At 45.0% G+C, this 24,095-nt stretch overlaps 9 protein-coding genes across 9 annotated transcripts; all 9 read right to left on the bottom strand.

Moving 5' to 3' along the window:
* Positions 1 to 1,351: 1,351 nt before the first annotated feature.
* Positions 1,352 to 2,698, bottom strand: TbgDal_VI2600 (GTPase activating protein, conserved, putative; the record flags this gene model as incomplete). The annotated part of the gene is made up of 1 exon (XM_011775765.1): positions 1,352 to 2,698. One exon carries the CDS (start codon positions 2,696 to 2,698, stop codon positions 1,352 to 1,354), a length of 1,347 nt encoding a protein of 448 aa, XP_011774067.1.
* A 1,090-nt stretch (positions 2,699 to 3,788) lies between these two features.
* On the bottom strand, positions 3,789 to 4,553 carry TbgDal_VI2590 (hypothetical protein, conserved; the record flags this gene model as incomplete). The annotated part of the gene is made up of 1 exon (XM_011775764.1): positions 3,789 to 4,553. One exon carries the CDS (start codon positions 4,551 to 4,553, stop codon positions 3,789 to 3,791), a length of 765 nt encoding a protein of 254 aa, XP_011774066.1.
* Positions 4,554 to 4,990: 437 nt separating this feature from the next.
* On the bottom strand, positions 4,991 to 6,556 carry TbgDal_VI2580 (ABC transporter, putative; the record flags this gene model as incomplete). The annotated part of the gene is made up of 1 exon (XM_011775763.1): positions 4,991 to 6,556. The coding sequence occupies one exon, from the start codon at positions 6,554 to 6,556 to the stop codon at positions 4,991 to 4,993; it is 1,566 nt and encodes a 521-aa protein (XP_011774065.1).
* A 668-nt stretch (positions 6,557 to 7,224) lies between these two features.
* On the bottom strand, positions 7,225 to 9,729 carry TbgDal_VI2570 (hypothetical protein, conserved; the record flags this gene model as incomplete). Its single annotated transcript, XM_011775762.1, has 1 exon — positions 7,225 to 9,729. One exon carries the CDS (start codon positions 9,727 to 9,729, stop codon positions 7,225 to 7,227), a length of 2,505 nt encoding a protein of 834 aa, XP_011774064.1.
* A 1,954-nt stretch (positions 9,730 to 11,683) lies between these two features.
* Positions 11,684 to 12,682, bottom strand: TbgDal_VI2560 (L-threonine 3-dehydrogenase, putative; the record flags this gene model as incomplete). Its single annotated transcript, XM_011775761.1, has 1 exon — positions 11,684 to 12,682. One exon carries the CDS (start codon positions 12,680 to 12,682, stop codon positions 11,684 to 11,686), a length of 999 nt encoding a protein of 332 aa, XP_011774063.1.
* A 545-nt stretch (positions 12,683 to 13,227) lies between these two features.
* Positions 13,228 to 14,091, bottom strand: TbgDal_VI2550 (U3 small nuclear ribonucleoprotein (snRNP),putative; the record flags this gene model as incomplete). Its single annotated transcript, XM_011775760.1, has 1 exon — positions 13,228 to 14,091. The coding sequence occupies one exon, from the start codon at positions 14,089 to 14,091 to the stop codon at positions 13,228 to 13,230; it is 864 nt and encodes a 287-aa protein (XP_011774062.1).
* A 424-nt stretch (positions 14,092 to 14,515) lies between these two features.
* Positions 14,516 to 17,794, bottom strand: TbgDal_VI2540 (vacuolar assembly protein vps41, putative; the record flags this gene model as incomplete). Its single annotated transcript, XM_011775759.1, has 1 exon — positions 14,516 to 17,794. The coding sequence occupies one exon, from the start codon at positions 17,792 to 17,794 to the stop codon at positions 14,516 to 14,518; it is 3,279 nt and encodes a 1,092-aa protein (XP_011774061.1).
* Positions 17,795 to 18,353: 559 nt separating this feature from the next.
* On the bottom strand, positions 18,354 to 22,856 carry TbgDal_VI2530 (hypothetical protein, conserved; the record flags this gene model as incomplete). Its single annotated transcript, XM_011775758.1, has 1 exon — positions 18,354 to 22,856. One exon carries the CDS (start codon positions 22,854 to 22,856, stop codon positions 18,354 to 18,356), a length of 4,503 nt encoding a protein of 1,500 aa, XP_011774060.1.
* A 362-nt stretch (positions 22,857 to 23,218) lies between these two features.
* TbgDal_VI2520 (hypothetical protein, conserved) lies at positions 23,219 to 23,953 on the bottom strand (the record flags this gene model as incomplete). Its single annotated transcript, XM_011775757.1, has 1 exon — positions 23,219 to 23,953. The coding sequence occupies one exon, from the start codon at positions 23,951 to 23,953 to the stop codon at positions 23,219 to 23,221; it is 735 nt and encodes a 244-aa protein (XP_011774059.1).
* Between the last annotated feature and the right edge of the window lie 142 nt (positions 23,954 to 24,095).

Genomic DNA, 24,095 nt, shown 5'->3' with positions numbered 1-24,095 from the left:
ATATTATTGTGTGTGTGTGTGTGTCCAATTGTAAAGAGAAATAAAAGTATAAATAGAAAAGCAACATATCACTAAAGCATATTTGACGCACATTATGAAGAATGAATATTATTACACACATCGGAGAGGCACCCCAAAAGTCGTATTATTGTTAACTCTAATGGTGTTATTATCATCCTCACACTGTCGTGCCAACACAAAGAAGTAAAAAGAAAGAGAGGAGGAAATATATAACAAAGAAAAATTAATAAATAAAACATTACATCACAAACGTGCGTGCGGAAAACTTTCCCCCTTTCCCTTAACATCTTCCCCTTCTTTTACCTTTTCTTTTGAAGAGGTTTCAGATCGCCTTACCGCGTTGACCGCCACAAAGTACGAATAAGCAGTTGCAACAACGATAAGCAAAAAAAAAAAAACACGACAGGACAGGACCACTGAATCAAAGACCTTCACCTTCCGACAGCAAGTCATAAAACTTTTTATGTGAGCAACAGACGTAAACACCTTCAAGAGAACGACAAATTTCCCTTGATAGAATAAAAGATATATTTTTCCTTATTTATTTTTTTTTGTATTTGAACAAGCACCTGAACCGCTAACAAACAAAGAGTAAAAGCACATAAGATACATTTGCATTTCATAAACTCGATGATGCTGCCGGTCATAATGAATAAAAACAGAAACAACGGCAACTGTAGCAACAACAAGGGCCAATATATCATAATGACCAATGGAGCATAGTAGCATCTGGAGTGTAATACCAGACGGGGTTAAAAGGTAGGAAAAAAAAATGAAAAAAAAACATAGATGAAATGGGAGACGGAGATGTGGTGGAACTGCAACAATAACAAAAAAAAAAAGAAATGCATCCACAAAAGTAGATGGAAAAAGTACGGTTAAGTGAAATGAAGCAAAACGATGCGCAAGTTCGGAATAACTGGATAAAATTAAAGGGACGAAAGGAAAATCAAAAAGATATCAAAAGAAAATACCTCAAATAAGGGTAACAGCAAAGCAAAAAAAAAAAAAAGAAACAAGAGAGGAGAGAGGAGAGGAGAGAAGGAAAAAAAAAAAGTTGGTTCATTAATTTTTCTATTTCATGCACCTCATCTACTGGTTTTCGCATCGTCGTAGTCGTTGGAAACCCAACATCTTACTTGAATGCATTGCATTGAAAAGGTTACAACACTATATAAATTCCCCTCGTCCCCCCTTTCCTTTCGCCATTTTACACTCAATCACCCAGTTTCATTTCATTTCATTTCATCAAGAGCAGTAAATTCAGCATTCCTCTTTCCAAATCCCTCGCTTTGTTTTATTTTTATTTTTAAAACAATCAACTCATCTGCTACTGCGCGAGATGTGCAAGGGCGCTATTGTACAATTTTTGCATGACTATTCCCTGCGAAACAATTGCGCTGATATCGCGGTCACTCAGTTCATTGGAAGGAAGATTTTGCAAAAACTTTATTGCAACGCAATAATCATTTTCCTGTAGAAGCGCAGCTGACCACCATTGCAGAAATGCGGCGCATGTGTAAACATGAGTGGTGCACCAATCCTTTTCCTCATCAGCGAGATATGCATCCCACAAGCGTAGTACTTGTGTAGCATTAAGCTCACGCAAAAGTAGACAATTCATCCATCTAAATGAAAACTGCTTAAAGTCAATTTGCAGATCATTCCTGAGGTGGTTATAAAGTTTCACATTTACTGCTCGAACAACAGCTTCCAGTTTCTCCACCATGCTATGCAAACCGCGCTGGTCGTACGTAAAGTTCTCTTGAATAGCGCTTAGGAAGTAGGAAACCATCCAGTATGTATCCGCTTCAATGGTACTCACCCATTCCTCGTCACTAATCACCTCCACAGAAAGTAGCGCACCCACCTCCTCGGGATCAAGTGTGTAGAGATCTGCCACTGTCTTTGTCCTACAAACCCTATTTGCCAGTACAACACTAATAAACGGAATTGTAAAATCATCCATTCCTTGCACATAACCGCAGGCGGGATGACGTAGTGCCCATACGTACAAGCAGCGTTCCACAGACAACATTACTCGCCTGTTGCTAAGAAATGCCAAACCAGCTGCCATACGCGGAATATCCTTTCGAATTTGTTTCAATATTGAAAGCTCCGAGTCACTGGGAGTGTTCAAGGAAGAAGAACCGAAACCGGAAGCCCCACTGCGAAAGGAAGGCCAGAGAGATGAACCACCACTGCCAGATTCCCCGCCAGGCGCATTACCTACCGAATCTCCCACTGCTGCAAAAGCAGCATCCCAGTCAGTAGACCCGTAACTGCTTTGCATGTATCCCACATATTCCTGTCGCTTACGCGCAAGAACTGCAGCACGGTTCAGGCTCGATGGTTGAAGGTGCCCAGTCAAGTAACACCACACCTCGTAACGAAAACCAGCGGGACAACCACTTCGACTTAAACCGCGCAGTTCATCAATGGGGACGGGGTCACGTGACAATATATCTCGCACGAATTCCTCGTCATATCTGGATTCCTCCTCGTGATGCGCCTTTGACTTCTTTTCTGCTGTATCTGTTGTACTCTCACAGTTACGAACCTCACTGCTGCGTGCCTGCAAACACTCAACACTCACTTTGTTCTTTGTGTTGTCTGCACCTCGTTCATCAACAGCTGTAAACTGGCGCAGCACCGCTTCCAAACCGCGTTGGAGCATCTACAGTAACTGATTCCACGACTTGATAGTGCGGAAAATGAATAATAAAATTTTTGTGGACCTATGAGTACGTAACGTTGGTGTTAAGAAAAAAAAAAGAAAAAAAAATGAGCACCAGTTAATCCAAAAAAGATGAAAATGGACAAATACAAAAAAGGTAGTTAATGGGGAATAGTAGTTCAAGTACACCATAAACAATCGCAATGAACCGGGAAGGTACTTTAGGAAAATACAAATAAAAGGAGGTTCAACAAAATTGGTTGTCCAACAGCAACTTCACGTAATAGATAAGCACCTCCAACTATCTCATTAAGGTTCAACCAATCATGATATTTACTGAGGGGGAAAAAAAAACGATACTTACCGTGTCATTTTTCAACACCGCCACACCGGTTCCGCAAACGAAACATCCCTTTTCCACCGGCATCCCAATGCAGCACCATTAGTTACTCTGGTGCACACCACTTGCATCTCTCCCGAAACTTCAACTTTTCCATGTAGACACGTAACACAGACATATATATATATATTTATTTATTTATTTATTTATTTATTTATTTATTTATACACACACACACACACACTTATACACAACTGTTCTCAATTCTTACTTTCTTACCTGCTCCCACCGTACACAACGCGACATAAATGAAAAGTTGATATGCCTCCCCTTCTCAACAGTAAAAGCATGTATCTTTCAGTCAGAGTAAGTACTGTTTACCTAAGCCGTTGCGCACCTTTGATAATTCAGTACTTCCGATGGCAGTATCTTCCAACGATATCAACAGTCTTCCCGAAACAGAAAATATAAACACGGAATAACATTAAACAATTTTGCATGCGTAAGCTCGTATAAACACAAAACTATGCTATATGTGCGCTCAACCTTATCATTTAATTATTGAAAAGAGCTTCTTTCCTCCGCACATTCAACCGTCACTACTCACTATATAAAAAATGAAAAAAGAATAGGAACAGAGGTAGGGGAAAAAATTCCGCTAAAGTAATCCACAAGGTGGGAACAAGTACAAGTAAAAGGGGAAATACAATTAATTAGGAAGACAAAGGTTTTAACGTAACCAAAAGGTCCTCATGCTAACTGCCCAGTTAGAAGACCCTTCTTTTTCTTTCCAAATAGAGCGGCGTCTCGCATCTGATCTAGCATTTGGAGTTTATTCATTGGCTTCTTCGCCTGCAGAGCCAAAACATTTGCTGAGCTCCCGTTGCAACCGTCGTGACACTCACTTCCAGCTGACTCTTTACGACGGCGAACCCTCGCCGGTAAAATATCCTTCTCATCGCTTCTTCTCTTCTTTTCAGCTATCAATGAAGACTGTTGCTCCGCTCCCTTTAGGACTCTCTCATCTTCGTCAACTTCTTTTGTTAGGACAGCCGAATCGCTATTATTTCTCTCTCCTTGTTTACCATTTCTCTGCCGCATTCCTCGCGGAATAACACTCTGCAACGCAGCCTTCTCCCACGAGCTTATAGCAAACACAGGTGCACTACTTGTTTTACCTGAAGAGTTAAGAAGTTCATCCTCTCCATCAGCGATATAAGAGCTGGGACCATAAATACGCTCCGCCTCCTGCTGCTGTTGGCGGCGCTCCTTTGCACTCATTGTTTTGGCGCCTACTCCAGCACGCATCCATGGGCGACCAGGCCCACCATCATCATCAACCTCCCTCGCGGAATTGAGGCGGCCGCTGCTGCCTTTTCCATCGCGTACCGTGTACTTCTCTGCCATGGTCTCAAACGCAGGCTGCAAAGTGAAGGGCGAACAGAGGTAACCACCATTTGAAGATCTCAGTGGATGTTTGGGTTTGCCTCCCGTTTCTGCCGTCCTGTGAGTCATTCGCAGTTGCTCAGAATCACAAAATATATAAATAATCTCTGAGTTTATATCTGCAGCCTAAGGTCCTTTTTGAACAGCAAGCACAAAGGAAAAAAAGAAAGGGGTCAAATCTTATGTGGTACGACAGCGAACCACTATGGCATTAAACAACTCCATAAGATGAAGAAGGTAGGCAATAAGGAAATATTAATCTAAGTCGTGATACCACGCAAAAAAAAAAAAAGAAAGAGATAGTTATTTTATGATAAAGCCACATCGAAAGTGTTCGAGCACAGTCACATTAACATAGGAAATGTAAGAAGAACAAAACCGCGGTCGGTAACCGAAAAGATGATGCCGTTAAAGAAATGTAAAGAAGAACCCACAAACATAGTGAGCGGTAACCACATGTGAGGGATTATGTTACTTCCTGTTGTTACGCTACTGTCATCACACGATTACGTCACGTGCTCTTTTGATTTCAGCATTATAAGCTCCTCTACAATGCGGTCCATACTGACGCCACATTTATCAACGTTACCGCCGCTCCTTCCCCATGTGGCATGTAGTCCACGGCAACTGCGGTCCAACATCATAACAACTGTTGGCCATTCCTGAAGCCCACCGAAGATGTGCGTGACATAAATTACTGTAACGCCGCGATTGACACTTTCACTGTACAGAAATGACAGCAGGGCGTGGCGCATATCGAGGTCAAGGTTGGATGTTGCTTCATCAAGCAGAACGATAGGTCGCTCTTCCTGGAGGCGAAGAAGCAACTGCACCCGTTTTAGCTCACCAGCAGAAAGGTAACGCACGTCCCAATTTAAATTGACAGCAAGCAGCTCGCACAGATGCTTTGCACGCGGCGTATTAAGGTCAACCATTTCCCGCACATAAACTTCACATGGGGGAGCAGATGCCCACCAGTTTCCAGCTAATGCGATGGAAGCATTTAGTGACATATCCTCAAAGCAGACCTTACCGAAGATTCGAAGTGCCCCATCGCTATTGTTAAAGTACTGTGAACCACCCATCATATTGAGCAGTGTGCTTTTGCCAACACCATTGCAACCACACAACAACATTCGCTCCCCGCGGTAGACTTTAAATGAAAGGCCATCAAACAAATCCCTGAACTTAAGACCCTCACAAACAATAACGGCTTCTTTTGTCTCAATCGAAGCAGCAGAGTTATAGACCTTGGCTTCTTCCGCCTTGGCCATATTGCTCGCTCCGTTCGTTTCGCCTTCGACACCTGGAAGCGATGTTAAACTCAGCGGCTTTTCATGCGACCTCGATAAAAATTTATACGTGAAAGACTCTAGTGGTTCTGTGACCTCAGATATTTTCTTGAATTCAACGATGGTGCCGTTACGCATAAGCATAATATGCGTCGCCCAATCACCAACACCATCAAAGATATGAGTGGCATACATGCAGCAGCTGCTTTCTGCAATACACTCCGCTTGTATCAGATCAAGCACCGCTTTCCTCTCCGCGACATCGACATCAGTGCTACATTCATCAAGCAAATACACCGCACTCTTCCCAAGCATGCCGTGTAGAATTTGTACCCGACGCTTTTCCCCAGTACTCATATGCTCTACAGACCGTTGCAACGAAAGGTGTAGAATTCTGGCAATGCGTTCTTTGCGCTCCTGTTGTTGGGCAGGAGAAGCCAGTTTGTCGACAGTTGTGCCAAAAAAAGCTTCTGGCGACCATGGGTCCGCGATAAGAGAGACATGTTGTTGAACTCTTGTGTCTTCAAATGCATCAGTACCAAGAACCGTAACCTTACCTTGTGCTGCCTTACGACGTCCACCAACAACAGAAAGAAGTGTTGATTTCCCACTTCCATTGTGTCCAACTACCAGTACCCGATCGCCGCTATTAAGTTGAAAAGTTATATCATAAATCCTTCCTTGGGCCACGACCCCTTGTGTCGCCGTGAGATTATGTGGTGGATATTGGAATGAAACGGACTGTAGTTCTACTAGCGGATCGGTAAATGACAGTGCCATCTAAAAGTATCAATGCCAAGAGGCGGAACAGTACACTTGGTTCCAAAAAAAAAAAAGGAGAGGGGAAACCGACACTTCTTAGATTACTGCGTACATTTGTTTGAGACAAAGGACTGGCACACAAATAGAGGTAAGCAGGCAACTTAACTCGATCACCCACAGTGGGAAAATAAACTTGTCCACACGTCAGGAGCTACGGCTGCATAAATAAACCAAAAAAAGCAAGCACGTTAAGCACACTGAAAATAAGAAGGGATCCAAGGGATCATAAAGAAGAGGGTTATAAAAAGCAAAAAAAAATCACTAACTTGTCGGACTAGGAGTACCGTTTGTTAACAAATTTACTATATCACTGCCCCCCATTGACTGGGTACTGGACCATAATACAAAGTGATTATTAAACAATAATAAAAATAAAAACAGAAAAAAAAACACCGAATCAACCGATAATACAGAAGTTAAACGGTGTCAATAGCAACAGTCCTCAAATTCACAACCATACCATCTCCATGTGGCATAGCCTACTGCATCAACTACAAGTAGCGCATTGCCCCTGGCCCTTAAAATCCCCACGGTACCTCAAAGCAAAAAAGTCGTAATAGATTCGTACCTTGGTGCGGCGTCTCCCACGTGAAAGAAGTGACAAAGGATCCATGAGGTGCACTCAGTTATGAATATCGGTGGCGGAACTGAGTGGGACGCGGTGCCATCGTTGAAAACTGCGAGTTCCAAGGAGATGCAGGTGGCCCGGCGGACGCCCCATCGCGGCAGTCCTGCTGCTGTTCCAAAATGTAAAGGTGTTGCATGGCTTCCAGGGGGAAAACAAGGGGACCTGTGTCGAATATGAGATCAGACTCCATGACGCTCACGGTTTCGGGTCCCAAGCAGACACACTGACGGCTGGTGATACTTCCCGTTTGTGGGTCTTGCACATGGTACACACGGGTAATGCGGTAAAGCTGCATGGTCACTGTGCGACCATGGGCACTGGATCCGTTAACATTCAAAACGCGACCCATTGCCACGGGGAACGCTTGATTTATTTGGCCCTCCCGGTCGTCCCCACGTGGAAGACGAAAGTAATAGTCTTCTCCTGGAAATATCCCAGGCTCTTCGCGGGTCGGGTAGTCGCACGGTCGAGCAAATAATGTGAAATCATGCTCTTCCCCGCCCATTTTTGAAGCTGCTGTTTCGCCATCAGACGCGGTATTTTCATCATCTTGCGTCTTCATGCACTTATCCACCAGCGTACCATCAGCCTTAACGTCGAAGCACGTACAATCATCCTGGCCACTGAACGATGATGGAAGAGTCGCGAAATAACTGTGTATGCGCTTTCGTAACCTTTCGAGACTAAGTGTTTTGATGCTTGGATGACTTGTACGAAGTGGATTTTGATTCCCGTCTTTGACATATATCCAGTGAGGATCTGAAGGCCCTGGACAGTTCTGCTTATTCGGCGGAAGTGTTCTCGTCACCTTTCCACCACTAAGCTCTATGAGATTTTCTATATCGGGGTCAGCTATGGGGATGTACACCAAATGTTGACGCAGAGTTCGCTCAGCCTCACGCAGTAGCGAACATCGAAAGACGCCTCCGTCATTCTGATCCATCAACTCCTCCGGATACGGCAGCGACACACTAGATGCATTCCATGAACCTTCATTGTGTAATCGCTCCAACCACTTTAGAGATACTGCAGATATACCAACAGCATGCGCTTCATCAATAATTCTAACCTCCCTTGCATAATGCTCGGCGGTACCAGAAACAAGAACGAAGCAAATACCCCACAAATGTTTTCCGCACTGCTGTGGAACTCCATATTGTTCTTTTGCTGACATTATCCTTTGCGATGCTCCCTGCAGCTTTTGGGGTGAATCCACAAGTGTTGTCCCCGATTTCGTTAAATTTCGTAGCACATGTAGCACATCTTTACCTAGACGTTCTCCTACCGTGGGAGAAACATACATCAAAATTACCGAGGGATGTACCCGCTTACTACTTACTTCTTCACAAGGCCCTGTTTGTGTCTTTTCCGGTGCTGTCAGGTTGGGAGAAGTCGCCTCACTCATCCCAATCACTTCCAAATTGGTTTGTTTCGGAGACGACACTAACGGAGCACACTTCTCGTCTTTCCCGCTGCTTATCTTCCTTTCTGTACTGCTGCCAGTTTTCGCTTCATCTACTCGGAGGTTACTCGTTGTCGACCGAATCGTGGTTCCGTTACCCTCCAGACAAACATCCACGTAACCATTTTCCTCCCGCGACACGACAGTGGCAAAAAGCCACTCTCCTTCCCGCTGCACCAACACACGCAAGCCAACATTAAAATCAGCCCTTGCAAGTGCCGGATTCTCTTCAAACGACAAAATTCCTTCGATTCCCAGCACTCCCCGAGGCAGCTCTAGTTTGTTAGAAGGCTCAGTTCCTAATCGCTCTCGCTCATCCATTTCCCTATCGTTCGACACCGCCATCTGGTTTTGATCCGCACTGCACATTGATGTGTGTTGCCCCGGTGACATTTGCGGCCGAGGCCTCTTCTCCGCCTTCACCTTTCCCTCCTTCCCATTCGATTGCTGAGTGGCTTCGTTACTGCAACTGAATGTTTCCGGTGAGGAATAAATGGAGATGGGCAAAGACGAAACGACATTATTCATATATTTTGTTGATCCATTGTGCTTACCGATACGGCATTTGTCATCTGTCAGTTGTTTCGAGATGGATAAATGGGGTTCCCCGACGCTGGAACAGCGAAGGGAAGGGGAAACACAGTGACTGTTTTTAACCGGACGTTGAGTACACGCCGACACCAAATCCCCCGATTCACTTTCCACCCTTAACCCTGCAGTGTGATCATACCCTTCTGGTGTATCGAGAAGTGGTTGCGTGACTAAACTTTGATCAGTCATGATGGAGGAAAGCGACGACTCCGACAGCCGTATAAATCTTCTCTTATCTGGAACCTTCGCTGGTACTTCATGCGATGCGGAAGCGCTCGCTGGTCTCTTCGTAATCCAAGAGTCTAATGACTTCGCAACTATTTCCCCTCGTGTAGTGTTACCCCCTTCCACCGGAAGTGACGTCTGCAACGCCCTTCTCCGGCAACTCGACGGTTTGTTCACCTCCGCTGGTTTACAGTTTCTGGAAAAAAACGAACGTACGGAATCCATTCCACGCACTACTTGCCGGTCACCGGATCTGCAACTTTCCGAAGTTTTTGAATGTCGGCTGGTGGAAACATACCCTGATGTGGAACTCGGCACGGCACTTCCGGCCTGCTCAAGTCCCATTTTGTTTCGTGCTGACATACGGTTTAAATTATATCCCCTCCCGTAGTGAAATATTCTCAACAACTTGGCCAGATAAAGCTTTTCACTTCCCAATATATATATATCAAATGATATTTTTACTCGGCAACAAAAATAGTATACCAAAGAACTTGAGTAATAAAAGCAACAACGAGAAGAAAAGAGAAAAATAACAAAGAAAGGAAAGGAGAGAACATATGTAAACAAAAAACATTAAAAAATTAGAGGAATAAAACCATTCGAAAGATGTTATCGAAACATCAAGTTTTATAGCACTTCCCCCTGTGGAAAAGTGACGAGATAGGACCGTAGTGCAAGGGGAAAGCTATAAATAATATGAATAAAAATTATCCGACACACAATAATGATAGTAACGACAGGAACCGTTCACATGCTCTCCTTTTGTGCGTGTTCTTTCAAATACTTCCGCTTTCATTCATTCACCGATGACATTTCATTCCCACCATATCCAGGGTGGAAAGAGAGGTTGCGACAATATCAGCAATCGGTACAACAGAAAAATATAGGACGATACGAAAACAACACCATTCGGTATTACGGTTAATTGTCTCCTTCCGCAGAAACTGAGAGTTATGTTCTTTTCAGTCCATGTGGTACATGACGATGATGATTGTACGGAAGCGAGAAGCATCCACTTTATATATGCGTATATGTGTGTGAATGTGCGAATGTGTTGTTCACAACGAGAGCAACAACGACTCCATAAGGTAACAAAGTAAAAAAAAAAAAATTGCTTTTTAAATTCAAATTTTCTTCCTCCCCCATTCGCTTAGTGGAGGTCAAAACTTTGTGTGAATGGCATTGATGCGTACCTTGAATAAAACATAAGGAAAGATAATGAAATAATTACAAGGCGACACAACAACAGTAAAATGAAGCGAGGGAGAAGCTGAGGAACACACAGAAATGGCACAAATAAATTGAAAAAAATGATGAACGCTAAAGGCCCATTACCGCATTGCAACCCGACGGAAAAAAAAACTAACGACACGAGTAACGTCAAAATTGTAAAATATCTGCGGCATAAGAAGAAGCGGAAAGAGGTTGGGCGGGAAGAAAAAAAGTTGCTGGAGTAATGCGTAACAATTGTTGTTGCTGGTATTTCAGTGTTTTTTTTTGTCTTTTCTTTCCTTACTTGACGCAATCTCTCCAACACTACAGGCAATATCTTCCTATTATTTCCTCTTCACGCCCTGCGCAAGCGAATTTACGCTTCACCTCCCCCTTCCCAATAGCACTATTAAAAACAACAAGCGAATAAAAGAAAAAAGATAAAGGCGTTGATCACAAAAATATAAAGAATGAAAAGGAAAAAAAAGGAATGCGAAACGATAAGAATTATCCCGTTAACGAAAACACAATACAATTCTTCTTTCGTTTCTTCCCTTTTACCCAAGAAGGAATTACAAGAACCTTCAACGATCAAAGACAGTAAAAAGATACTTAACAACCCCCATGCAGTGATAGAGTGTATCAGAAAAGTAAAACGAAGATTAGTTCGAAAAGAAACAAGGAGGACGTAAAAAGGAGGGATTACGTACGCTAAGTCGAACAAAAAAATTAATGAGTTTCCACCATCGACTGCAGGATGTTTTCAAGTTCCTACTGTTTATTTTCCTTCGTGGGTATTTTCGTCTTGACGAGCGGCATCATTTCTCTTTCCCTTTCTTTTATTAGTTTCCCATCTTCAACAACCATACACATACCTTTGCAGAAACCCGAATATGCGCATGCAACCATGCGTTTCCGCCGCTTCGCTCCTTCGTTTATTTATTTTTGTTTTTTTCTTTCTTACTCACAAGGATGGAAGTCCATGAAGGATTGGTATCTGCCGCAACATATCTTCGCTCATCATATCAATATCATATTTCACCTGGTGTCCCCAGTCATTGCGTGCGTTGCTGTCATCGAGACTGTCTGGCCACGAGTTTGCAATCTTTTGAGCAGGACCCTCCACATATTCCACCTCAATGGTGCGGTCAGTACACCTCTCAATGCTGAACCTCAGTTCCGATGGGGAGAAACTAAAACCAGTTATGTTGTACACCGTGCGAGTCAACTTCTCAAGGGGCGCCTCCATGATTTTTACCAAACTGTTCAGTGTGTCGGGCATGTACATCATAGGAAGTGACTCGTAAGGGAGAACAGGACACACACATTTCTTCTGCAGAAGTGCAGAATGGTACATGTGAATGGCGTAGTCTGTGGCACCTCCACCAGGGAGCGTTGCGGCAGATATAATACCAGGTAGACGCACACTGCGGAAATCCACACCGTACTTTTGACGGTACCACGTGCCGAGCAATTCCGTGTAAACTTTCGTCACACCGTACACCGTGGAGGGGTTCATGATGGTATCATCCTTCGTCATAGTCTTCCCACACTTGTCACCAAAGGCGGCGATGGTGCTTGGAATGAAAATACGTATGTTGTACTTCCGAGCAAGCTCAAGTGCATAACGTGTGGTGTTAACGTTGATATCCATAGCAAGATCAGGTTCCGCTTCACCTCGGACGGACATAATAGCCGGGAGGTGATACATCCATGTTGGTTTAAACTCCTTCACCAACTTCTCAAAACCGTTGCTGTCGAGGCAGTCGAGCTTCTCAACGCCCTTTAAACCGGCAAGTGGGTGCTTTGCACCTGGCTCGACCACATCACTCACCAGGACGGAGTCTGCACCAAACTTGTCTCGCAATGCAAGGCTAAGATCAGTTCCGATTTGACCCAGAGCTCCAGTTACAAGCACACGAGGCGCCGCAGCAGAGAGAGCGAAACGAGAAAAACAAAACATATGAACTTTTTAAAACAGAAAAAAAAACTCTGTTGCTTTACCTGTTCTTGTTTGTCTTTCTTGCTGCTGTTATCGTCGGTGTTGCTTTGTTTGTGATAAACGGAATAAGTGATCGCTTAAATCTTTTAGTAAGAAAAGTTAGAGGAAAAGAAACACAAAAGTTAATTCGAAAAGAATACGAAGAACCAATATTCTAAATAAATAAATAAACCCATACATCTATATGGACATGTTCCCGCGACACAAACTTTAGAGCGATTTAAAGCCGTCTCCACCACCCTCAAGAATACGTGCAAATTAAGGAAAGCGCAGGAGGTTTCACTCGGCACGGAACCGCCCAAAGTCACCGTTATTATTAAATCTCATACTCCTTGTCGTTGCTTACAATTTTAAACGAAGGTTTAAAATAATGAAATGGGATTAGGGTATAAAGCTAACATGTCGCTTCAAGTAACCATAATACCCTCAAATGACAACGGCTAACATTTTTCATTGCGAAACTACGGAGAAGAAAAAGGATTGCTTAATCTCGGCGCGCATCTCCCTTACATCAGTCTTCGCTTCTTCGCTGTGTTCATGTACGGTTGCAGAACCCATTCCGTCTCTGCATCATCCATCTCGAGCGTCCCCAACATTATTCGGCAGGGTGACAATTCCATGCGTGGACCCACTTCCGTTAGCTGCACGTTGCTTTTCTTAACCATCTTAAAGGTATGGTGACGAAAACTTATAAAGTCATTCTGGTTGTCAAATGTCAGTACACGTGTGGCCTCTGGTTTGGGTACGGGAAAAAGGTACTTTAGCACATCCCGTATGCGACAACCCAACTTCGTTGTGAAGTTTTCGAAAATTAGGTGTGGATACTGCTCTGACATTGTACCGACATCTTCAATGTCATGTCGTGTCACAAGGTTGTGTATTGTGAAGACTACTGTGGGTCCTAGAGGTAAATGAGAGATGGTTAGACTGTCAGGGACGCCCTGAGATTCCTGCAAAACCACTACATCGCTGTACTGATCACGCCTTGCTGCCTCCATAAGTTGCCGAATGTTGAGGTTACCCCTGTTTAAGCGCACCGCATTGGGAATAATGAGACGCACTTCCTTGGCGAACTCCAACAGTTTCTGGGAAGGTTCACGTGATGTTGTTACGAGTACATGCGGATCCTCCACTCCAGCTTTGGCGTACTCGTCGTCAACAGTCGTCTGCAGTACTTTTGTTTGGTCATCATCTAATTCAGAGAATTTCTTTAGGGCAAGAGCATCCTTGCGCAGATGACCAGGAAGGGGGGTGGCGTTTTGAATGGCATCACGAAACTGCTCCTTCTTTGTATATATCGCCGCGTGTACATGTTCATTCTGTCTCCTCTCTAAAAACTCCTTACGCTGCCGAATAACGCTACGTCGCATTGGATGTGGCTGCGCGCTACGATGCTTATATCGTGTGTCCTATTACTGCGCGATTAAAAATGGTGTGGAAGAAAGTAAAAAAATATGACAACCCTCCGACAGAAGAGGGAATAAAGCATCAACAGAACACACAACAAATGATGCATACACAAAAACATATTAAAAGTGCGTCTACCGGGACGCATCACCGGGTTAATGGTGAAATACAGCACAAAAGAGCGGGTGTAGGAAGCTTCCCAAATGTAACAGATATTTGTGCTCCATGATACATTGTTCGCGCAAACACACGTATAAAAGAAACAACCTGAATGTTTGTGTTGAGTAAATATTCTTTTAAAAACAGAAAAAAAAAAGGAACAAGAAGTGATATGCGTTGATGTTTCACCTATATAGCGAAGCAAAACTATACACCTTTCACCCACTCCTATGCGCTCTGCATTTCAACCTCAACTAATTCTGCCACTCTGGTCAACTGGTTACAAAAACAACAACTTATCGGTCCAGACCACTGCGTTGAGTTGATGAATCCATCAGGGTCTTTGAGGATTCGTTCGACTTCGTCATTGCTCAATGAATCGAATAGTGTGTTATCTCCAGAGAAGTAATTCACCACACATCGCAAATGATGAGCGTGTAAGCACCTAAAAACAACAACACCCTCTGACGTTGGGCGTCGACAAAGGGGACACACTGCACCATCGTGAGTTACACGAATACAGGATAGCTCGCGCTTGTAAAATGACTCGAAGCAAGTTAATAAGTCACTCGTGGCCACACACACGACAGCTTCCATGAGGGCCACACTGTTGGCTTTGCTACGCGCGACAGTGGCTAAACAATTTCCTACGTGGGGCATTGGTTCCTCATCAGGAAGTAGTTCGATAATGAGTGAGGGGTCTAGTGTTACCAAATGTGCGACCGACATATCGACAACAGCTTCGATAAGTTCCTTCGTCAAATCCAAAGGCACAATGCAAGTACGGCGTTGGGGAACCACATCACCTAAATCAGATACGTTGCCACTACAACCCCCTCCTCCCTCTGCGTCCAGAACGGGGTTTGCCGCGCGCAGATCACTTTCGTCAACACCATACCTCCTTGCGATGCTCGACAGTGTTTCATCTGCTTTCATTTCATGTTCAATGTATTTTTGACCGTTACGGCTGGGGAAACCGGCGTTAGCCTCTAACACCATGTGTATTAACTTCTTATAGAGACTAGTTTGGTCCTCTTTGTTAGGTACATCGGCAACAAATTGTACCGCTTTTCTCATGTTCTTCATTTCGTGTACGATAACGTAAAGACCCTCCTCTTCCTTACCCATTCGCAACAATAGAAAAACCATTTCGTCAAGCATTTGCTCTTTTTTGCAAAGTGCATATATCTCCTTTAACTTGGGCAGCATGGAGTAATTCTCACGGAGGAACTGTAACATGCCGGAAGGTTCGTTTTCGATGAAAAGTGTGGCTACAAGTTGAACATACACCCTCAGTATTTCCTTGTATGCAGCCTTATCGTGCATTTTCAGTGCCTTCAGGTATGACCACAAATATCCACGGTGTGCAAACTCTAGACGCTGAACCACAGACGCAGGGGGAAAAAGCAAAGGAGGACCCAAGCAGTGGTCATCGATGTCATTCTCATCCTCTGTCAAAGTTGCAGGGGCGTTGGATGAAGTGGTGGTGCTGCTGCTAATTGGGGCCGGTGTTAGCAAAAGCTCCACAGTCTTGCCTTCGTTTGTGGCAAACAGCTCAGGAAGAAGTTCCAATGCCTCACTAAAGAGATGCCTTTCCTGGACAAGTTCAAACAGTTCATTACTGTGAGCAACACGCGACAGAACCCGCAATGCCTCGTTGTATTGTCCATTAAGTTTCAAAAGCATACCATAAGCATCACCAAGGTCCCGCATCTCTTCTTCAGGAACATTACTACCACGATGCACTTGCAAACGCCAATCGTTGTATCGTACTTCTGCTGCGCGGCAGATAACTTCCAACTTGTAAAGACCGGAGAGGCGCCGTACCGCCTTCCTGAATCGCGCCACATCTTTCTCTAGACAACGTTGAAGAAGAAGTTCATAATATTCCTCTCCTATCCTTTCGGAAGGATTGCCTGTCTCTCTAGCGCAACCACTCTGACTGCCGTTCCCGGGCAACTTGGTGGGAACCACATCTGCTAACAAGTGAGATAACCCCCGCTGATCAAACTTCACTATCCAGGTTTCCCACTCGGTACAATCATACTGAATTATGCGGGGGAGATGAAAAGCAGCTTCCTCATGTTTTCCAACCGCTAAAAGATGTTGAAGCATCCGCCAACCAATACCCTTCAAATCGTACCTTGTAAGAGCATATTTTTGTGCGTACTCATAAGCCTCCGGAACTTGACCCACACCTAGAAGATACTGAACGTGATCATCTTCGTCCGCAGGTGCTGCCCTAATGATAACGTCGCCGCATCCAACAAAGTACATGGACCCTTTTGTTGGGAGTGCGGGATCATGCTGAGGGGTGTTGTTCATGGTGAGTTTTGGTGCCTCAAAGGCACTCTCACAACTAGCTTGTGTGAAAGCCAAACAAAACTGCAAAGTGTGCTTGTGGCTTGTAGCTATTCTTGCGCAGTAAACGGGATCGAATGTCGCGCGGTCCACGATGCGCACGCCCAATTCTCCCACACAACCTTCCTGTTCAACTGTCGCAGCGAGTACAGCGTACCGATCTGCACCAAAAGCCGCCATACCGCAAACACGAAATGGATCCCTCAGCGTATCCGTTAGAACAGGGGGATGAACAATAACCCTTTGGTTGCGGGATCCGGACTCACGACCGCTTACACGCAACACAACCTCCTGAATCCAGTTACCCCATCCACATGTAAGCGTGCGTGGAGGCTCCCAGATGAGCGAGCAATTATACAACTCAAGATGTAAAGAATTTTCAGGTCGTGGAATAGACTGCAGTACCTCCTTTCCTGAATAACTGTATAATACAACACCAGTCTCACTTGCCCATGCAATAATGTCGGCACCGCACCACTTCACACAAAACACCTTTCCGTGCTTTTGGTGTATAACCGAAACATTTCGGCCAAGAAACATAGTTTTGGTGATGAGCATAACATCGTCAGAACTAGAAACAACAGCAGGCCGTTCGTCCCTGCGACCATAAAAGGGATGAATAGATAACGACTTGATCGAGCGACCAAAATCCTTCCTGTAGGACTCCGTACCACTAGTAAGATTGTGTATGGTGACCAACCCTGACATATCTGAAGAACCAATGTACTTTTCACTGGTGTCACAAGTGATATCACTAATAGGGTTGGTATGAGCGTGAAGCAATCGAAACACTACGCCACTCGTGGCTTCCAGCAGCATCACGTCTCCACGACTAGTGCCTACAGCAACAAAGCGGCGGAATGCCGTTATAACCATGACGTGTTGACCACCAATAGCCTCCAAGGGGAATGCAGAGAATGACAGAAGGTTTTCTTGCTCCACTTCAGATCCCTCTTCGTAATCGCTCTCCTCACCACCTGTCACGTCCCCCGTATAATCCTCATTATCGGTGCCGTCGGAGACGTGACTGTAAGGGACTTCCCGCTCCGATCCTTCCTGTTGACCTTCCTCATCCTCCTCCTCTCGTGCTAAATTTCCCCGTTGGGTCTCATCGTTTACAGATGGCTCCAACCGCGCTATACTCATTGACTAAATTGTGGTAAAGGGGGGAAAAAAGGGGGCGACAAAAAGAAAACTAGGAAGTAGCAAACGCAAACCTGCATAAAAAGTGGGAAGGCGTTCCGGTACACAATATTGCAGCTTTTTCACCACCCCTGTCCACCATCGCATAAGTGAAGAAAACTAGCGAAGCATCACACAAGCCCATCACAAAGAACCAGTGGAACGAAAATGTTTAGCAAAAATACATCAATAAATACAAACGACACCGAACGCGACAACTTGTATGGACGATGGTAAAAAGTTTGAGGAAACCACTGTGAAACGACAAAGGAAAAAGCACACGTAGTTATCCCAGGATCTCTATGTTTTTTTGTTTTTTTTTTGTGTTTTGAGAGGGGTTAACTTTTTTTTTTTTAATGTACACAATCATATTCTATGGTCACATATATATCGTATTTCATCTTTTCATCTATGAAATTTCATTTTCATTCAGGTTCTTTATTACATCTTCAGATGTGCCAACTTAAATGAGTGTTTCTCCATTTTGAACATGCGCTCATGGTGACATCGACACTTGCTTCTATCATACACTCCTTCCTAACGCCTTCATGTTACCAACGGCCTCCATAATATGTTCAACACAGGCACGCTCGCTCGGCTCCACACATAACTGGTCCAGCGCCGCCACGACGCTGTTGATTTTTACTGCAGGAGCTTGGCTAAGAACGTTGCGCACATGAGACTTACCTCGCTGATTGTCATACATGAGAGCCCAATAACCTGTTACTGCCAGTTCTTTACACCTCAAGATAGACAAATTATCTGCCTGACAAGACGCCGTTGCTGTTGTCGTTGAGACGGTCCCTCCCTTTTTGTGCCGTTCTAATCGTGTTCCTCCAGTGCCAGAGTTTTGCTGACTCCGCGAAGCAATATCCGTGTGATGGGCATCAAACTCACTACTGTTATTGTCCGGTTGCAGTGCTTGAAGAGGCTGTGGAGCTACTGGCATACAGACGAACTGCTTGAAAAGTTGAAGAATGCGATCGTTTTGGCATAGTTGTGCCTTCAACGACGGATTGAAGCATAAGTTACGGAGCGTCAATAACGCAAGGGTTCCCGCCACGCTAAGTTCACCAGCCCATTCTACGAGCAGTGTCATCAATTCTTTCCTTCGGATAATGGCTAACTGAGCATCCGCGTGAAAGGATATAGCCGCAATAAGACGGTGAACGCTCAGAGGAACTTCTATGCGCTCCTGTTCACACTTCAAGAAAAGGCCTTCCACACGCTCGACCCCCTTTGATTTTAAAACTCCATTTGTGAAAGCCTCACAACCTTCAGCACAGGCAGTTGCGCATACCTCGAAACCTAGTGTTTTGACCAGTGTTCTATTAGCTTCTCTCTCAATGATAGTGGCATTCTGTGCTTTGTTTTTGCTACCATAGTGCTTCCTCCTGTATGATGGCTCGATGTCATCCGCGAGATCCAGTGTAACCATCAAAAGACGACCAAAGCAGGTACGCACAAGGGGATCCCCACAGGCCGTTACTTCCTGTAGAAGAAAGCGTCGGCCTTCTTCGCTTCGAGTGAGAGCCAGTGCCGTTTGAAAAGCAGCGCGCCGCGTAGTTCCGTACCCCACCGCACCATGTAGCGACAAACACAGTTGTTGCTGTAACTTCTGGGATAATGCCGGGCATTTTGGATAGGCGATAACACTAAAAACAGACGAAAACAAAACCAGCAGTGAGTCGAGTTCATGAGCGCTGAGTACACCGTGCTTCTCCTTGAGCTCCCTCATTCTCTTGTTGAGCTCCGCCAACCTTTCCTCAAACCACCCACATTGCCGAGCCCGCTCGTTGGCTCCTGCAAAGAGGCTGACCAAACGGCACTGCATGCCACTGACGCAGGAGGAAGTTCCAAGGTTAATTGAGGCACTAAACAGTTTGGCACTGAAAGCATCCAGGGTTTTGTAGAGAGTCTCCCTTAATATTGCTAACGACGCGCATGCTGACGAAGAACCAGTTGTGGAGGCCGCATCTCCACTGCCCGTACGGATTATGATGGCGGATACAAGACCACACACGTTAGCACGTGTTTGTTGGGATACCTTGGCGTTTTGCATAATGCCACATAGAGAGTCAAAGAGCTTCGATGGTAGTGAAGCAAGTTTTTGTGACTTTCTTTTGCTGTTGGTGCCGACACCGATTCCTACGTCCCCAACCCAAAACAAAAAGAGTTCAATCGTCCACTGCAGCATACACTCGTACGCACGCTCGATAGAGTTGTGATGGCTCACTTTAACACCGAATCGCACAAATAGCATTTGAAACACCTCTCTCGGCGACGGGAGAGCAAAGGTGCTGCTAAAAAAAAGCCACACAACGTCCTCTGAAAAATGGCTCCTGTATTCGGGATATGCACCGAGAAGAAACTGTAGTGCGCGCGATAGCGCTGATACAAAGTAAAACTGAACAGCTATTCCCTCAATGCTACCTAGAGCACGCGATTGTGCATCCTTTGTTACCGGCGAAGCAGGAATAACCTTCTTGTGTGCAACCAACAGCCTCTCACCGCTCCATGTTGCTATATTAATAAGCTTCGACCAGTACTCTAGCGACGCCCTCCCACACGGGAGAAGAACGCAGCTTAGTGGTTCCTCATCAGCATGCTCAGCCAAACGTTTCTGTTGCGCAAACAACACGACCATCAGAGAAAGAAAGGTTCCCGTCGCGTACGTTATGCCATTTAAAGCCGCAAGTTCCAATAGCTTTACGGGGAGCGCGGACCGACTAAAACTGAACTTCTTCTCGACATTAATATCGCTGGAGGTTTTGTTAACAATATGTATAAGTCCTTCGGCCGCTGCGGCCGCTTCCCACTGCGGCACCTTTACACTATATTCCAGAACACTATTCACAGCAGCTTTGAGAAGTGAAGGCATTTCACTCGCCACCAGCAATACATCGTCCGTTGATTGGCACAGTCGGGCTACGGCTCGGTATGGAGCGGCACGAAGTGCTGGATGAATACTATTGCCAGTTGCCCTAGAGAGGGCCTGTAGATTGGGAATAACACTTTCTAACGACACTGCACTCAGCTGTGCAGTTTCCATAACCCAGAAACAAGCATCCAGTGCAACGAGACTGCATTCACCAAGAGAAGTATAGCGGGCTGAGCGTTGGCTGGTAGGCAGGTAGTGTAAAGCAGATCCTGAAACGTTCTCCACAGCAGATGTCAGTGTCGGATTGTGTACGGCAATTTGCAGAAGCAGCGGTATAATTGTCTGCAGCATACGGGAAGTCTCCGAAGCAAGTTGTTTACCTATAACGGGTCCATGATTCCATGCAATCGACGATAATAGTTTGCAAGCAAGTGCACCTAATGCAACGTGTTCTGTTCGCGATGTGTTCATAGCACAAGAAAGGTAAACTTCATCAGATAGAACACCATCCGTTGTTGTAGGAGTGTCAACGAGTACCGACTTTACATGCGCCACTCGTCGAATAAGTTTTTCAATCATAGCAAACAACCCAACATGACGCACCCAACGCTCCAAAACCCGCTGGCCACAACTGCGTTCAGTGATAAGAAGAAATGATAGAATAAGAAATGACGCGGATGGGCGCTCTGCTAGTTTGGTGCAGGATGCCCTAACAGTAGACGGTGCCGAGTGGATTGACGAATACCGCATAAATGATCCCGCAGATAAAAAGGATGAAACATCTATGTTGTCTGTTGATGTGTGAGGAAATGAATTGGTCACAGTACTGTTATCTTCTCGTTCTCCTGGTGGTTCGTCGGAACGAATATCCTCTAGCACAAGTTCGATGAGCGCCGGGCAGGCAAGGGAAAAGATGCACTCACGCGTTTCGTCACAAATGTGGTGATTTGACATCATGTGCGACAGCCAGAGCAAAATAGATGAAAATACAATGTGGTCCTGGTTGTTTGCTGGCATTGTTTGAAGGAAACGCCTGAAAGCTTTCTCAAAGCATGCAGTTGTGAAGTGACGCTGCAGCTCAGTCCCCCCAACAACAGTCAGGCACCACAAGGAATTCATCCCACACAAATATTCGCCATGTGAACGGCTTCTCGCTAGTTGCTCAAAGCATTCAGTATACTCCTCAGATGGTACACAAACGTCGGCTTCCTCAGTGACAATTGTTTCTTCAGTATCTTCTCTGCTAATTGACAGTTTGGTGCCATCTGCAGAAATACCGAGAGAAGGAGCAGATCCGCTAGGGTCGAACGCTGAGCCGTAATTGGCAGTGGTTTGCGCACAGTGACCCGTGAAAGGACTTTCCACAACCATTTCATCACGAACATGTGCACCACATCCCAAGCGGCTATCACCATCTGTTCCTGTATTGCCTTCAGCAAAAACTTTTCCCCCTTCTATTCGTCGTATGCGCTTAAGTTGTTTGGATACCAGGTTAAACAGAAGCTGAGCACAGTGACGCATAACGAGATTCGGGGTCGTACTAAGCCCCTTCAGAATTTCCGAAGACTCTTGAAGAATTTCCATGTGCCCCTCGATTGATGTCTGTAGTTGTTGTAGATGACACGCAAGCGCAACGGAAGGAGCCCCACATGTTTGTGACTGCGTCACCGCTCGTCCCAAAGGTATGTCAAGTAGTGCCTTCACCATTATCGCAATGATGCCAAAGAAATTAGATTGTTGTCGCCGAAGAAGACTAACGAGCGTTCCCAACAGAACACCCGCGCGCGCCTGCACTAGAAGGCAGTAATAAGGGTCTCTGTCTGCGTGGAGTGCAACCATCATATCGACAAATAGGGACAGTGTTTCAAGTTGAGTGAATATTAGCTTTTCATTTGTCCCTATCGGAACATTCACTTCGAAAGGTTCATTATTAAGCATATTACCAACCAGTGAGTCAACCAATAACAACAAGAAGTTTCCCTCCTCAAGGAATGCCGCAACAGAGACGCGGGAAACAAGAAGCCGTTTTACTAATTCACATCCCTCTAGTACAACAAGTAAGTTGCGGTGCGTAATCTTTGCGGTAAGCTCAGCAAAGAACGTCAACCATTTGGTTTTGGTAAATGTCGCCAGTGGAGCGGGCATTATAGAAGAAGGTAATATAATATATGACTGTTCGAAAAGAAACAAAGATTAAAAGAAAGGCGGGGAAAAGGTAGTAATTACCATTCGAATATTGGTGGTTACACAACTTCGGACATCAATATAGCAAAACATTCCCGCTTACAACATTATTTTACATTTTTAAAAAAAAAATAAACCGAACATCAGACCCATAGACAGATTATGCTGATGCGCACAAATAAAGAGTACAGGAAGAGTGCATACGTTCAAATTAAAAATACAATAATAATAATGAGCGCCGATGAGTGAAAACGCAGCTAGCACCACTCCAATCTAACCGAAACGCACGGTTCCACTGCCGCATTTATTTCTTCATTTCCGCATCAACGTCGTTTCCCTGCACCGGGGACAACCTTTATCATTTCCACACCGTCAGCCTTTCCATCGTAGTACTTAAAGACATTCCGTCTCACACAGAAACCTAGCCGCTCGTACATGCGTGGTACAGCCGTAATCAGTGTTTCTGTTTCTTTGAGTAGTAGATGAACGTCATCATCATCGCTTGCCGTTGTGGAACTAGATTTCCTTTCATGTAGAAACCTACTAAGATACTCGCGTGTGTTCAAGGATGTGCACATTGTGTGTAAGCGCCAACGTAAAATCTTATTGGGTGGATTTCCGATTTGTGTCATGGCTAAAGTGCGTTCCAGTAGCCGGTAAGCAACACGGTGTCTTCGATAGTCCGGCCTTACCCAAACTACATGTATATATCCCTCAACCATTGCACCTGATGAGAAGGGAACCCACACCACACCAACGGCACCAACCAAAACAGTACCCACATCTTTTTTCATTACCTCCTCCTCTCCTCGATGTGAATCAAGTGGAAATGTTGGTTCCGAGGAGGATATACAACACGCCAATACGTACAGATGTGCCTTCTCCAGCTGTTCATGTGTTTGCGGAGGGTACGGAAAGTAATCGACATCACACAAGACATCAGTAACGGCGGCGTAACCGCTTCTGATTTCAGTCTTTTCCACATCGTGAAACACAATAGTGCATGGTTCTTTGGAACCGTCTGTAACAACACAACTGCTGCCTAAAGTCTCGCCCATTTTCACCCTCCTTTTCTTTTTTCGCACTGCAATAATTTCAAGCAGGGAGAGGGAGGTGGCAGCTTCACTTAACAGTCCATGCAGTTGACAAATCCAGATCTGAATATCCAGTTCCTAATGAAAGACCGAGAGGGAAATGAAA

Source organism: Trypanosoma brucei, chromosome 6 (genome assembly GCF_000210295.1).
Source record: "Trypanosoma brucei gambiense DAL972 chromosome 6, complete sequence".
Classification (NCBI taxonomy): Eukaryota; Euglenozoa; class Kinetoplastea; order Trypanosomatida; family Trypanosomatidae; genus Trypanosoma; species Trypanosoma brucei.
The sequence above is the reverse complement of the archived record's forward strand: the minus strand, read 5'-3'. Positions and strand labels throughout refer to the sequence as shown.